This window comes from Mustela erminea, chromosome 9 (genome assembly GCF_009829155.1).
Source record: "Mustela erminea isolate mMusErm1 chromosome 9, mMusErm1.Pri, whole genome shotgun sequence".
NCBI classification, from domain to species: domain Eukaryota; kingdom Metazoa; phylum Chordata; class Mammalia; order Carnivora; family Mustelidae; genus Mustela; species Mustela erminea.
The window spans coordinates 21,646,233-21,659,721 of record NC_045622.1 but is presented as its reverse complement, the minus strand read 5'-3'; the positions used below and the strand labels follow the sequence as shown (position 1 = coordinate 21,659,721).

At 55.5% G+C, this 13,489-nt stretch overlaps 1 protein-coding gene across 5 annotated transcripts in view; it reads left to right on the top strand.

The window, feature by feature from the left end:
- KIRREL3 (kirre like nephrin family adhesion molecule 3) overlaps positions 1 to 13,489 on the top strand; it is a 545,218-nt gene that overhangs the window by 527,096 nt on the left and 4,633 nt on the right. For 2 of the 5 annotated variants that reach the window (XM_032359297.1, XM_032359295.1), the window contains exons 12-17: positions 978 to 1,078; positions 2,982 to 3,180; positions 4,749 to 4,784; positions 8,130 to 8,312; positions 9,956 to 10,065; positions 13,226 to 13,312. In XM_032359297.1, the coding sequence (XP_032215188.1) occupies positions 978 to 1,078; positions 2,982 to 3,180; positions 4,749 to 4,784; positions 8,130 to 8,312; positions 9,956 to 10,065; positions 13,226 to 13,312 (716 nt within the window). The remainder of the gene's footprint in view (positions 1 to 977; positions 1,079 to 2,981; positions 3,181 to 4,748; positions 4,785 to 8,129; positions 8,313 to 9,955; positions 10,066 to 13,225; positions 13,313 to 13,489) is intronic. The other 3 variants (XM_032359299.1, XM_032359300.1, XM_032359298.1) reach the window with 3 other exon arrangements.

The window sequence follows — 13,489 nt, the reverse complement described above, 5'->3', positions numbered from 1 at the left end:
CTGGACACAACCATAAACATTTTCTCTCTCTTTCTCTCATACACACACACACACACACACACACACACACACACACACACCACACACACACACACACACACACACACACACACCACACACACACACACACACACACACACACACACACACACACACACACACACACACACACACACACACACACACACACACACACACACACACACACACACACACACACACAGTCTGGATGGGATCATGTCCTGATCAGCATTGGACCCGTGGTCTCACCTGGGCCTTCTCGGTGGCAGGCCAGGCCATGAACTACGGGATCTCCTAAGACAGACGTGAGATGAAGCTTGTGAACATGCCCCGCGCATTCCCCCTAACCAGGGTGATCCCACCCAACCCCCTTGGTAGAGGAACGTGGGCATTTCTTGCTCTTTCCCCCCTGCTTTGCCGGCCCCCGCTGAGGACACCTGGTTTGTTAGGCAAGCGCGCCCTCTCCTGGACACGGCAGAGAATGGCTCGAGCGGAGCAGCCGGCTAAGGCAGGGCGGCATTAGTTAGACTAAGCAACATTACTTAGCATCCCTTCCTCCCCGGCGCTTCCCCTACTCCCTTCTTAGGTTTCCCAACTCCTTCATAAAGCTTTCCCCACCTGCCGGGCAGGATGGTTCTCTCTCCTCTGAAGTTGGTTTGTACGTCATGTGTACCGCTCCGTATGAGCACTCACTGCCTTTTTATGATGCTTATTTATGTCTTCTGGGCATTCTGACTTAGAAGTGTTCGCTCCTCAACCCTTGAGAGGTTTACGACTGAACGCTTCATTTCTCTGTGAGTCCCCTGCCTTGCACTTCACCTTACACATCCAGGCCTCCAGGAAATGTGTGCTGAACGAGGGGATTCATGGGTCAACTTCTGAACCCCGCCCAAGAAGGGTCCAGCCAGGCACCTGCCTTTCCCTGTTTGCCTGACGTGACGCTATTTCCCCAACAGGACCCCCCATCATCTCCAGCACCCAGACCCAGCATGCCCTGCACGGGGAGAAGGGCCAGATCAAGTGTTTTATCCGGAGCACACCACCACCCGACCGAATAGTGAGTGCTCTGGGGCCCGGAGGGGAGGGCTGGGGCCCTGCCAACTCAGCCGGCAGCCCAGCGGCTCATTTCAGCCTACCACCTACAACCATCAAGGCCTCAGAGTTTCCCGTCCTCCATGGGGAACATTTCACCTGCCTGGGCTGTCTGGTAAAGGCATCATGGAGACAGCGGGCTCCCAGGGCCAGTCTGCAGGTGTCTTTAACTCTGCTCTGAGCTCCAGCTGGGCCCCAACAGTAGTAACAGTAATGCTTCCAAGTTTTGCGTCCTAGGAGCAGAGGGACGAGTGAGGATAGCAGAAGGGAATGCTAAATGATTGCTTTCCTTTCCTGAGTTTAAGGCCCATCTTTGGCAAAATCCTAGACAGTGTGTGGTTTCTAGTCGGCAACCTCCTTTCTTTGTCCCCCAGCCCCCAAGTCCTCCACAGTCCTAATGTCAATGGAGAGCCCTGTCCCATGAACTTACTGAGTTCTCCCCTCCCCCCAAAAAAAGTACCGTTCCATTTTCCGTCCCTTCTGCAAAACTCATCCCTGTCCCCGCAGGGTCGCTAAGGCAACCTGAAGAATTCACACTTGGGCCCGGCCAGATGTTGTAAAAGCCAGCGTCTTCACCCACGTCTATCTGAAACCAGTGGGAGCCCAGGCATGAAAACAGACAAAGGGGAGCATTTTCTAGCATTAGTGGAATTCAGATACTATTTTTAGTGGCCCCCAATGCCTGGCATAGTCCTGATGAACATCTGCCCCAGGGCAGCTCCATCGGGGAGGATGTAGGGGTTGTGCACTGAGCAACAGGGGTGTGTGCATGCCAGGGACTGAGACGCTGCTCAAGGGGTCATCCTGTAAACTCCAATATGGTTAGGGCATCCCTCGTGTTACACACTTTCTCAGGCATTTGGCTCATTCAATATGTGAAAAATTCACACACAATTTACAGGAAATCATACATAGATCTAATACCTATGAGCACCCCCTTCCCTCTGCCCTTTAATTTTTTTTTTCAGTTATAACTGTAACCCATGCCCATCAGAATAACCCGTTCACTCTTGAGCGTGTTTGCGTGATCTTTCTCTTCATAAAGATCTAACTCTTGGCCCATGGCTCTCAGTGGGACAACCTTGCCCTCCCCCTCCCACCGGGGACATTTGGCAACGTCTGGAGACGTTTCTGTTGGTCACAATTTGGAGGGGTCCACCCGCATCGAGCAGGTGTTTACCAGGGATGCTGTTGAAATTCCTGCAATGCACGGGACAGCCCCCCAGCCAGGAACGTTCCAGTCCTGCATGTCACCAGTGCCAAGCCTGAGGAAACACAGTCTCCTCACCTACCACCTCTGAGCACTTGCCTGCAGAGATGGCCACATTCACCCCAACGCTGCGAGCCAGGGCCCGTGTGCCGTCGCTTACATGCTGAGCAGCGCAAAATGGCTCTGACAAGAATTAAGCCTTGTAAACTAAGACAGGTTAAGATGGTCACAAACACAGCTCTGGGATCATACGTTTGTGCGAAGGAACAAAGCGGCCAAACCAGGCCCAGTCACTCTAGGGCTGGTCTTCTACCCACACCTGCCAGAGCAGCCGAGGCAGAGGCTCCCATCACTGTCACGGGGTTCCCTGTCTGCCTGGAAGGTGTCCCAGGAAAGAGCCAGAGAAGTCCCCCATCCGTGGAAGTGCCCTCTGAGGCGGCCCCGCCTTCGCGTGTGTGTGCATGGGTATGCGCGTGTGTGGCATGGGGTATGTGTGTGTTGTGATGCGTGTGTGTTGTGACGTGTGTGTGGACCCCTCTGTGGCCGTGAGCATGGACACGAGCCTGGCAGCGTCTGCCCCAGAGCAGGGAGGTGGCAGGGCGGCGCTGGCAGAGGGCGGGTGCGAGGGTCTCCTCCTCACTCTGAGCACCTCGGACAGGCCTGGTCCTGGAAGGAGAATGTGCTGGAGTCAGGGACATCGGGGCGCTACACAGTGGAGACGGTCAGCACCGAAGAGGGGGTCATCTCCACACTGACCATCAGCAACATCGTGCGGGCCGACTTCCAGACCATCTACAACTGCACCGCCTGGAACAGCTTCGGCTCCGACACGGAGATCATCCGGCTCAAGGAGCAAGGTGGGGGCCGCCAGGGGATGACGGGATGGGCACGCCCCCTCCCCACATAGACCTCCCCTAGTAGGGCCCCAGGCAAGGTCCTCCAGGGTCCTGAGCTGGCAGAGCCCCACAGAGGCCACAGGCAAGTTGACCAGGACAAGCCACAGAGCACTTCCTAATGTGCTCCGTAGTCTTGGTCAGATCACCAGAAGTGGCCCTCTGGGGTCCAACTCCCCCAAAGCCAAGGTCCTAGCCCACACCAGGAAAGGAGAGGTGGAGAAACCTGCTTAGAGTAAGGCTTCTCCAGGATAGTGTTTTCAGGAAAAAGGGACCACAGAGCAAGGCAAGCTGATGGCCGTGATGAGCCTTCCAGGAGCTTCTAAGGGCCCTGGCTTCTGTGCACTTGGCATTTCGCTAGTGTCCTCGGGGGGGTGTCACCCACTGAGGAGCGTCCCTGTGGGGGTACACCAGGACGAATGTGTTGGGGAGCCTGGCCCAGGCCCGTGAAGACAATAATTCAGTCCTGTTCCCCAAGAGTCCCCCAGAGGGTGCCCCTGCTAAGCTAAGGGGTAGCCCTTGAGCTGCCCCAACCCCTGGGGCATGGGGGTCAGGTTCAGCTCACCTGCAGTTCCTCCAGGAACGTAGAAGACATACGGACCACTGTGCTCTGAAGGGGATGCCAGCCAGAGGGCAGCGCTGGGCAGGAAGGCTCAGAGCTGCCGAGCAGGCGAGGAGGTGGTGGAAGAAAGGCTCATTCCCCCCACGCCCCACCCCCCGGCCCCATGATCCCCAGGTACAGACTGCCCAGCTCCTGATCAGAGCGTTGCTGAGAACTCTGGCCTCTGCTTTCAGATCTCACTCGGACCACAGGGTGGGAGCCTCAGAGGGGCACAGCGGGGTGGTTCTGAGATGCTCGAGGAGAGCCAGCAGCACACGGGGCCTGAAATGGGCAGCAGACCTTGCCCCTTTGCCTGTCGGAGTGGGGGTGAGGGGGAGGGTGCTCAGTCTACGGCAGACAGAGCAGTCCAGGCTCCTCGGCCCTGGCAATGTCCGACCCCTCCAAGACGAAGGCTCACCCACAGACTGTCAGGGCCCAACAAGAGATTCTGGGCCGAGCAGGTAGTCTCCGTCAGACCCCTCGGACCTCAGCGCTACCCTGTGGGTCAGTGTCTCCCTACACCTCTTCACTAATAATGCTGCTTTGCATAATGCTTCGCACATAATCTGCATACTGTCATCCACACATCATCCTAAACCCTCCCGGTCACCCGTTGCTTGCCCTCCATGTCTTCCCCTGAGTGCCCCCACCCCCATGCCCTCCCCTTAGTGTTCTCCCCGCAACCTCTCCAGACACCTCCCCCTCCAAGCCTTGACTTCTCTCTGGTCCCTACCCCTTCTGGCGTCTCTTCTAAGTAAGTCTGAAGGAACGCCCAGTTCAGTTCAGCTAGCCTGGGTCTGCTGGGTGGTCCCGGAAACATGAGAGAGGAGGGAGCCCCTCATCCCGAACCCCACCAGGTGGCCGGCCCCAGGCCCACCCCACCCTGGCCAGCCAGGCCCTGGCTGTGGACGCTTGCTTTATTTCCAAACAGGTTCGGAAATGAAGTCGGGAGCCGGGCTGGAAGCAGGTACGGAAGGAGACATGAGAACTCCCCCGGGCTGGGAGGAAGGGACCTCTGGGCTAGCGGGGGAGGGACCCTAAAGGGGTAGGGAGGCCCTGTGCAGGCCACTAACTTTTCTGCCCCCACCCCCGTCTCCAGGCCTTAGTGCAGCCAGAGCAGGGAGAGGGACTCCCAGCCAGCTCCGGTCTAGAGACCCCGGAGAACTATCTCCTGTCCTCACCACCAGAGCCCACAGGCTACTTGCAGCCCTGGACACTGGCTCCACTACCCCGCTCTGTTCCTCCCATCCTGGCTCTTCGGAAACCCTGGGTCCTCCCCTCTGGGGTCAGCTCGCCCTTGGCCTGGCCTCCCTCTGTTTCCAAGCTCTCCCGCCTCTTCCCTCTTCCCAACATCATCACCAGCTTGGCCACCATGCTTCCCGGGAAGCCAGGGCCTCCCAGCCCCTGGGCCTGCATAATCCATGCTAATCCATGCTTTCTGCTCCTGCTGCTTCCTCCCCGCCCACCCCCCACCTCCCTGCCTGCCTTTCCCCCACTGAAGTGTCCTCCGGCCACTCATCGGACTGAGGCTGCTGGGCAGTGCCTCCCTCCCCAGGGGCTCAGCAGCAAGGGGGTCCTCGGGCTCCCAGGGTTGAGTTGCTCCGTCTTAGGACCCCACATGAGACAACTGCCTCCACTCTCCAAGCAGAAACCCCAAAAAAGAATCAGGACTTGGCAAGCCAGACTCCCTGGGGCCCACCAGCGCCAGGAGGAAGATGTGGGGGTCCTCTGCCACAGTGACCCTGAAGGAACTAGGGCTCTCCAGTTCCTGCAACAAGCTCCTTGGGGGGGCCACACACCCTCCTTTCTGGGTGGATATGCCCCTTTAAGAGCACCAAAGGGGCACAGGCAAGCTCCCAGAGGCAGTCCAGACAGCTTCGGATTCCTGCGGGTTTTCTCCCTTGGAGCCACCCCTGGTGCTGGAAGTGGTGTCCCCTTCCTGTCTCCATGTCACCTGTCTGTACACACTCATCGGCAGCTCCCTGACACCCTCCTTCCTGGCTGAGACTCCTCGAGCCTAGTTCCCCTCCTTGGGAGCAGGGGAGGCTGAGCAGGAGGACAGCCCCTTCCTCCAGCCCCTCTGCACTGGAACATCCAGTGGGACAGCCTGCCCAGGCAGCCTCAGCCAGCCACATAGTGGGCTGCAGAAGGCCTGCCACCCCAGTGGTCCCCCTGTCCCCAGCAGACCCTCTCTCCCTGCCCCTACTTGCCCACTGGAGACAGTTCTCCACATAAGACCGTGTCCTTTAACAACGGAAGGAAATGTGGCCTCACAGGATGCCAGAGTCAGAAGTCACCTTAGATCCCGTCGCCTGGTCCTCTAGGGAAACAGGAGAGACGTCGAGGTCTGGAGAGCTTAAGGGTCCTCCCACTCTCATCCTTTGGCTTTGAGCTCGCTAAGATAAGACTCGAATTTTTCCAAGGAGACCTACTAGGAATCAAGGAGGAACCAAATCGAACCCTAATGAATAAAATTCAAAACCACAGAACCAATGAGCTTCCAAAGCCATTTTCCTTACCTAACAGAATTAAAACCCAAAGACAGAAATCCTCTATGTCCCAAAGCAAGCTCCCGGGTCTGACTGAGGTCCACTGAGGTCAGGTCCCCTTTGTCACTCCTGACTGTTGACACCAACCTAGGCACCTCCCATTTTTAATCCCTGCGTGTTCTCCACACTCTCCTTCTCCTGTCCCCTCTCCTGCCACCCTCACAGTGGTCTCAGCCACCAGCAGGCCCGTGAAGAGTGCCCTGTTGTCCACATCCAGCCTAACCACCACCAATATGTGCCCCAGGCGCCTGCTCCTCCTGGGAGGGGGGCACCCACCACCCAGCTGCTCCTCCAGGGGCCAGGGTGGAAGGGGTTCTTCCTCTCTTCCTCGATTTAAAGCGAAGAACAGCAATGAGAGGCTAACCCACAGCCCCAAGACAAAGCCTCAGACATCCCACACTAACAATGTGGGGCAGGTTAGGGGGCAGGGAGCTCAGGCTCTAGAAGGAATTTTCTTCCCACTCAAGGTTCTGACCTCGCTACGTTTCTTGTACCCCTCGAGAAACGGGAACAAACACTTGACGAGGGCTGGCTCAGTTTCAAGGCCTTTCCTTGCCATTCACACATCAAAACCCCTGTAACCAACCCAAGGTGGACACATAAGGATCCCATTTTAGAGTTAAGAGAGGTGAGATAAGCTGCTCAGAAAAGGGGCTAGGGTCTGGGCTGTCCGGGGCACGTGAACTGTGGAGGATGTTGTGTGATGCAGCAGACGGAGCTGGAGAGCAAGAGGAGGCGTGCATTTGCCCTGGCCTTCTGCAGCTGTGTGTCCTTGACCGAGTCATGAAACCTCTCTGGACCTCAGTGTTTCCATCTGTAAATGGGAGGCTTGCACCCAGTGGGCCTGTAAGACCTCCCTGCACCCCAGTTTTGTAATTCTATTCCCAGTGGGCTATTCAGGGCTCCAAATCCTGTGTTCCAGCCCATAGGCAGCCACAGAAGGGCCAGGGCTGTCTGGAAGAGCACACCCGCCCCCCACAGACCCTCCCCATCCACATCTCCACCAGGCTAGGGCACTAAATAGATAAAGTCAGCAGGGAATGCGGGCTTGGACATTTGTAGTTCTGGGCCTCTGGCAGGGAGGGCTACCAGGATGCCTGGGGACTGGCGGGGGAGGAGAAGGAGCAGGGCTGGGGGTGGGGGGCTCAGAAAAAGAAGCATTTCTCCTTAGAGAGGTGGGGGGAGCTGAGACCCTGACCACCCCCCATCCTTGCACCTTGGGCCTCTGGCAGCTGCTACTCTGATGCCCAGCAGGCCCGTGAGGCCTCAGGCCCAAGAAGCTGGTGGTTCCTGTCCACCCTCTATTCCTGGGAACGGGAAGAGTAGGAGAGCACAAACCAGGCAAACAAGGGAAGTGACCATAGTCATTAAAAAAAAAAAAAAAAAAAAAACAGGACTTTCTACTCTCCAGCCACCACATGATAGACTGTTCCTGGTTTAGTGCAGAAGGGAGCTAAATGATACACCAGCCTTGGCCCCCCATTCCCTGTGTCTGCTGGCCTCCCTCCCAACCCACCACTGCTCCCCTCTTCCCCAGTCCCTCCCACCCCCTCCTCCATCCTGAGTCCCACTGGACCTGACCCCTGTTGGACTCTGCCTGGGCCCCCCAGGCCCCCCTGAAGGCACTTCCCAGGAGGGCCTGAGTGCAGGAGTCTGGCCCCCACCTGGCAGAGGCTTCACCCGAGGAAACTGGGTAAGGCCCTGGTGGGGAGAGTGGGCTGTCCCTGATTTCTCATGGACTGTGCCTGCTTCTCTCCCCACAGAGTCTGTGCCGATGGCCGTCATCATCGGGGTGGCCGTAGGAGCTGGCGTGGCCTTCCTCGTCCTTATGGCAACCATTGTGGCCTTCTGCTGTGCCCGCTCCCAGAGAAGTACGGGAGGGAGACCCGGGATCTCAGGGAGGGGGACAGAGAAAAAGGCCAGGCTTAGACTGCTCCGGAGAGCAAGTAAGCAGGAGTGCCGTGAGCAGGGGACCCTAACCGTGCTGTGAGCTGCTGGGGTAGGGATGGGTCTTGGGCATCAGCTTACGCGCCGTGCTGTGGGTAGTGTCCAGCACGTAGTGGGCACTCAGCCGACATGGAACTGGACTGATCTGAACTTGGCCAGCACTGGGGATTGAACACCTATGGCTGTATCCAACTGTAGAGAACTCTGGGAGGGGGTTAGGGGAGAGGTGACTTGATCCTTGCCCTCCAGGTTCTGCTAGTCTAACCAGAAAAGCAGGCCATCTACACGGGGTGGAGGGGAAAGCATTAGAGGAATCCCTTTGTGAAGCCTTTAAAGGTCTGCGGTCACTAGCCGTAAAATTCTGGCATTCCTACCCTCTTGAGGAACCACGTATGCCTGGAGTTTCATCCCGAGTGCAGCTCTGACCTTATGTGTCAAACACAGATGGGCGGAAGTATGAAATGAGATGACTGAGTGGAGGAAACCAATGGAGGCACAGGATTCTAGCCCTACCTTTTTCTGTCACGTGTGCCTGGGCAGGCCACAACTATTCTAGGCCTCAGTTTCCCTGTGTGTAATAGTAAGGCTTTGCATGATGAGACTTTTAGGAACCCGCTGGCTCTAACCCTCGATGATCCTAAGGCACTACATGAATAACCAGAGGAAGCCGACTCCCTCCTCCACTTGGATCTGTAGAAGAAAGCGGGGGCGCCTGGGTGGCTCAGTGGGTTAAGCTCTGCCTTCAGCTCAGGTCATGATTCCAGGGTCCTGGGACTGAGCTCCGCATTGGGCTCTCTGCTCAGCAGGGAGCTTGCTTCCCCCCTCTCTCTCTGCCTGCCTCTGCCTCTCTGCCTGCTTGTGATCTCTCTCTCTGTCAAATAAATAAAATCTTAAAAAAAAAAAAAAGGAAAGAAAGAAAGAAAAGAAAAGAAAAAGAAGAAAGTGGGATGTCCCCTGCTAGGTTCCCTCCACTCAAAGCCTAGCAGCCGTGGCTGTCTTGCCTGCCCCCAGTGATGTGGTCTTGGAAGCTCCTCCAGCACCCTCTCAGGGGAAATCAGAGGGGGGCACATTTTAGCAAGAGTCTTCCAACAGAGCTCCCTGACTGTACATCGGCTGCCTCCCCAGAGGCTGTGAAGTCTTCACCATGGAAGCCGTGACCCGAGAGCTGGACCGCCACATGCGGGGATGTGACTGGTTTGGGTGGGGGGTGGACCCTGGGAACCCAAGACCCCTTGTGACAGTAAGATTAGTGATTCTCCGAATGGAGACAGAAGAGCCCGGTAGAGTGGGCCACGGAAGACCTCTGGAAGGAGGACAGAAAAGACCTAGCTCTGTAAGGCAGACAAATAGACAAGGGTGGCCACTCAAGGCAGGGTGGCAGCAGTGGAAGGCCAGCATGCTCCTAACACGGCCCCCAGAGAAAGAGAGCTGAAGCCCCAACAGCCCACAGCACATCCAGACAGGTGTCCCAGTGGGGTGGGAGGTGCGGTGGGGATGACCTGGAAGCTACTACTGAGTTCAGGGGCTGGAGGGTGAGCCCTGGGGACAGCAGTGGGGGCGGGGGTGGGAGTGACACTTCAGGCCCTGATGCCTGAGGATGAGGACTAAACCTGTCATCTGTGCTTTCCTATTTCACATCCAGATCTCAAAGGGGTTGTGTCGGCCAAGAATGACATCCGAGTGGAGATTGTCCACAAGGAGCCTGCCTCCGGCCGGGAGGCAGAAGAACATCCCACCATCAAGCAGCTGATGGTGAGAATGCCGTCTTATCCCCACCCCATCCTGACCTCTGTGCCCCAAAGTTCCCAGTTCCAGAGGCTTCTTGGCGGCCCGGAAGCTCCCGAGAATTAGAGCATCACTCAGGATGTGCCCTTCCCCCATAATAGGTCAGGCACCAACGGAACCTTGGGTGCCTCCAAGACTTCTTGTCTTTCTGCTGCATTGCTCTTGATGTCCTGGAGACTCAAAGCCATCTAAGATGCCATCCCAGCTTTCAAAGAACCTGTTCAGTAGAGAGACAAGAGACGTATAACGTGCCATGATATGTCGTCACTCAGTACATGATTATACTGAACATGCTAGAGTGTCCGGATATGTCCTGCCCCTCCTGCTTCTGAGCCCCAAAAGTCTGCAAGAAACACAAGTTCTTCTTCAGAAACCAGAGTGCTTACCAGAAGCAAACTCGTAACTTTTTCAGCAAACATAAGCCTGCCCCTCCTCTTCCTGATTCCTGTTCATAGATCATAATCCACCCAGCTTTTTACAAGCAGGAACCTGGAAAACTGTGCTGAAAATCTCTAGTACATACTGGGTCATGGCTTAAATATGTAGGAGGAACAGCAGCAAGCCCGGGGGTGTGGAGCACGGGCCTCTCTGTGCTTCAGTCTCCTCACCTGTGAAGCAGGGATGAAAGTCATAGTGCACAGGGCCATGGTGAATGAGGAAACCCATAAAGGGCTTGAAGCCTGTGGAACATAGTAAGTGCTCAGGAAATGTTGGCCTCTGTGTTGCTGTGAAATCACCCGTTCCCTTATCTGTCTCCACTAGATGGTGAGCTGCCTCGTTCAGCCCCATGTCCCCGGAGCCTCGCTGGTGGAGGTTCACCAAGGTTATTGAGTTGAACTGACATTTTCCTCACTGGTCTTTTTCTTTCCAAATCTCATTCTCTGGTCCTTCCAATTGTACTTCAAAAACCTTCTCAAATGTGCATCCTTGCCCCAGTCCCCTTATGACTGCCCTATTGGAGCCTCATCGTGGCTCCTTGGACTAGGACGACAGCCTAGTGGTCTCACCACCTTTTTTTTTTTTAACCACCTTATTCAATCCACCCTCCTGAGTCCCACAGAAAGGGTCCTTCTAGAGCACAGTACGTATCCTGTTACTATCCTACTTAATATTCCTCAATGCCCGCCTCCCCAACCCCCGCCCCGCTCCGTCTACTAAAGTCCAACCACCAAGCATGTCATCAGGCCCATCACTGAGAGGCAGCTGCTGGCCCTTCCAACTTCATCTTCCTACTAAATGCACCTGGGCCTCCAGACACCCCAAAAACTTGCTGTTCTGGCTTTTGAGTCTTTTATACCTCGAGGCTTTATACAGGCTGTTACCACTGCCTGTTGATTTTCCTTGTTGAATTTCACATTCTTCTAGGAGACTCAGCTCAAACGTCACTTCCTCCATAGCTGTCCATGTTTGTCCACCCCCCACACCCTCACCCCCCACTGCTGGCAGAGCTGCACACTTCCTGCTCTCCTCAAACACGTTGCACGCTTCTCTTTTATTGCATTGCTCGGATTAGACGTCAGATCACCAATTAACTCAAAGCTCCAGAAGGACACGTTCCCAAATCTATGTGTGTCTGTTTCCCTAGGCCAAATACCAGTGTCTAACCCAGGGGAGCAATTAATCTTACAGGCATGGAAGCCAGAGCCTTGATCTTGCAAGAAGCAATGGATGTCTCTGTAGATTAGCTTCATCAAGGCTGGTGTGAAGCATCCTGGCCTGTCCTTCCTCCCAAACAGGACCTTGAATTCCCTTCCATGGGGACATCCTGATTGCCTCAGAATGCCTCCACACCCTGCAATCCAAACTTTGAGAAAGAGTGGGGGTCACTCAGTAGTCAGTTAAGAGGGTGTGTATGGTTGGGTGGCGGAAGGGACTTTGGCAGAGGGACCTGCTGAGAGCCTCCCCTCCCCAACACACGCCCTCCATCCTCTGGCCCCTGTAAAGCCCCAATGTTGATGAGAGGTAGGCTTAGAAGTTCAATCTGGTGGGAAAGCCCTCCGATCCAGGCTGACCCACAGCATCCACTGGAAAATGAAATAAGCAGCATCAGCGAGGACTGATGCCATGAGGCTCCAAAAAGAGACCAAGAAAGTGAGTCACAAGGGAGAAGAAACATCCCAGCTCAGACAGTGGGTGGGAGGCTGTCCTAGATCATGTCATATGCAGAAGTGACACCCGGGAAGCATCTTTGTGCCAAAGGATAAGCGTCACCGTGGTCCTCCATATTTATATACCCACCGTGGGCCAAGCATGCGTGATTTTCCACCTTCTATCTAACTGTTATTTTCATTTTCAGTGATCGAGAGCTATGCCCTTCCATTCATCCTGCAACACAAACGTAACATTTGTGACAGCCCTATGGTCTCTCAGGCACTGGGCTAGGCAGGACAAATCAAATCAGTTACCTGTGATTTTATCCCCAAAGCATTTTGGTCATGACCACAATAGACAAAGTGCTGTGCCAGGCCTGCGGGGACCTAAAGAGAAGCTAGAAGTGATCCTTGCCCCAAGGCTCTTTGGCTTAGGAAGATAACGTTTGGCACATCAAAGTCATTGCTATCATAACAGGTGTGGCCCCGGTTGGGAGCATCTCACAGGTAGGCCTGCATGGTGATTCTTTCCTGAGACCTTCCCTGAGCCTAGCACTGGATGATGAGCTGCCCTGCTGGGACCCCAGCCTGTGCCCTCTGAACCCAGAGGTTCCATAACTATTTGTCTACAGACCCAGCTCCCTGTGGTGTACCACTGTATCTAACGACCCTCAATGTGCCTATGCCTGCCTGAAATTCGGTAAATGCTCAATGAATGAAATTGACTCCTCCAAGTGAGACCTCTAGAGGGGATGCCCTAGCCCAAGGGAAAAAGCGTGGTCTTAGCAAACTGCCCCTCCCCTCACGCCCCCCGCCCCTCCTCCTGTCTCTCCCTGTCTCTCAGGACAGGTGTCCGGGAACAATGAGGACATCTGGACTCTCCCCCCACTCCTCTACCTGCCTTCCACGGACCAGGCAGTGAGAGGAGGGGGGCAGGGGGAGGCACAGAGGCAGGCTTCTTTTGAGTTCATTCCTCCATCTTCTCCTGGACGCTTAGCCCACATCCAATCCACTGAGCAGCCATTTTTGGGTTGTAGATGGACCGGGGTGAATTCCAACAAGACTCAGTACTGAAGCAGCTCGAGGTTCTCAAAGAAGAGGAGAAGGAGTTTCAGAACCTGAAGGTAAGACTAGCCACAGGTTATAACTTCCGGCTGTGGGATTCTGTCTTCAGCTCTGACGCCTAAGCCCCAGATCCAGACAAACAATAACCAGGAACCAGGAGGCCGGAGGTCACCTGGAGCACAGGTGCATGTTCTCTCCCTGAGATGGGTGGCTCCTCTGCCCCAGGAGAGAGGGAA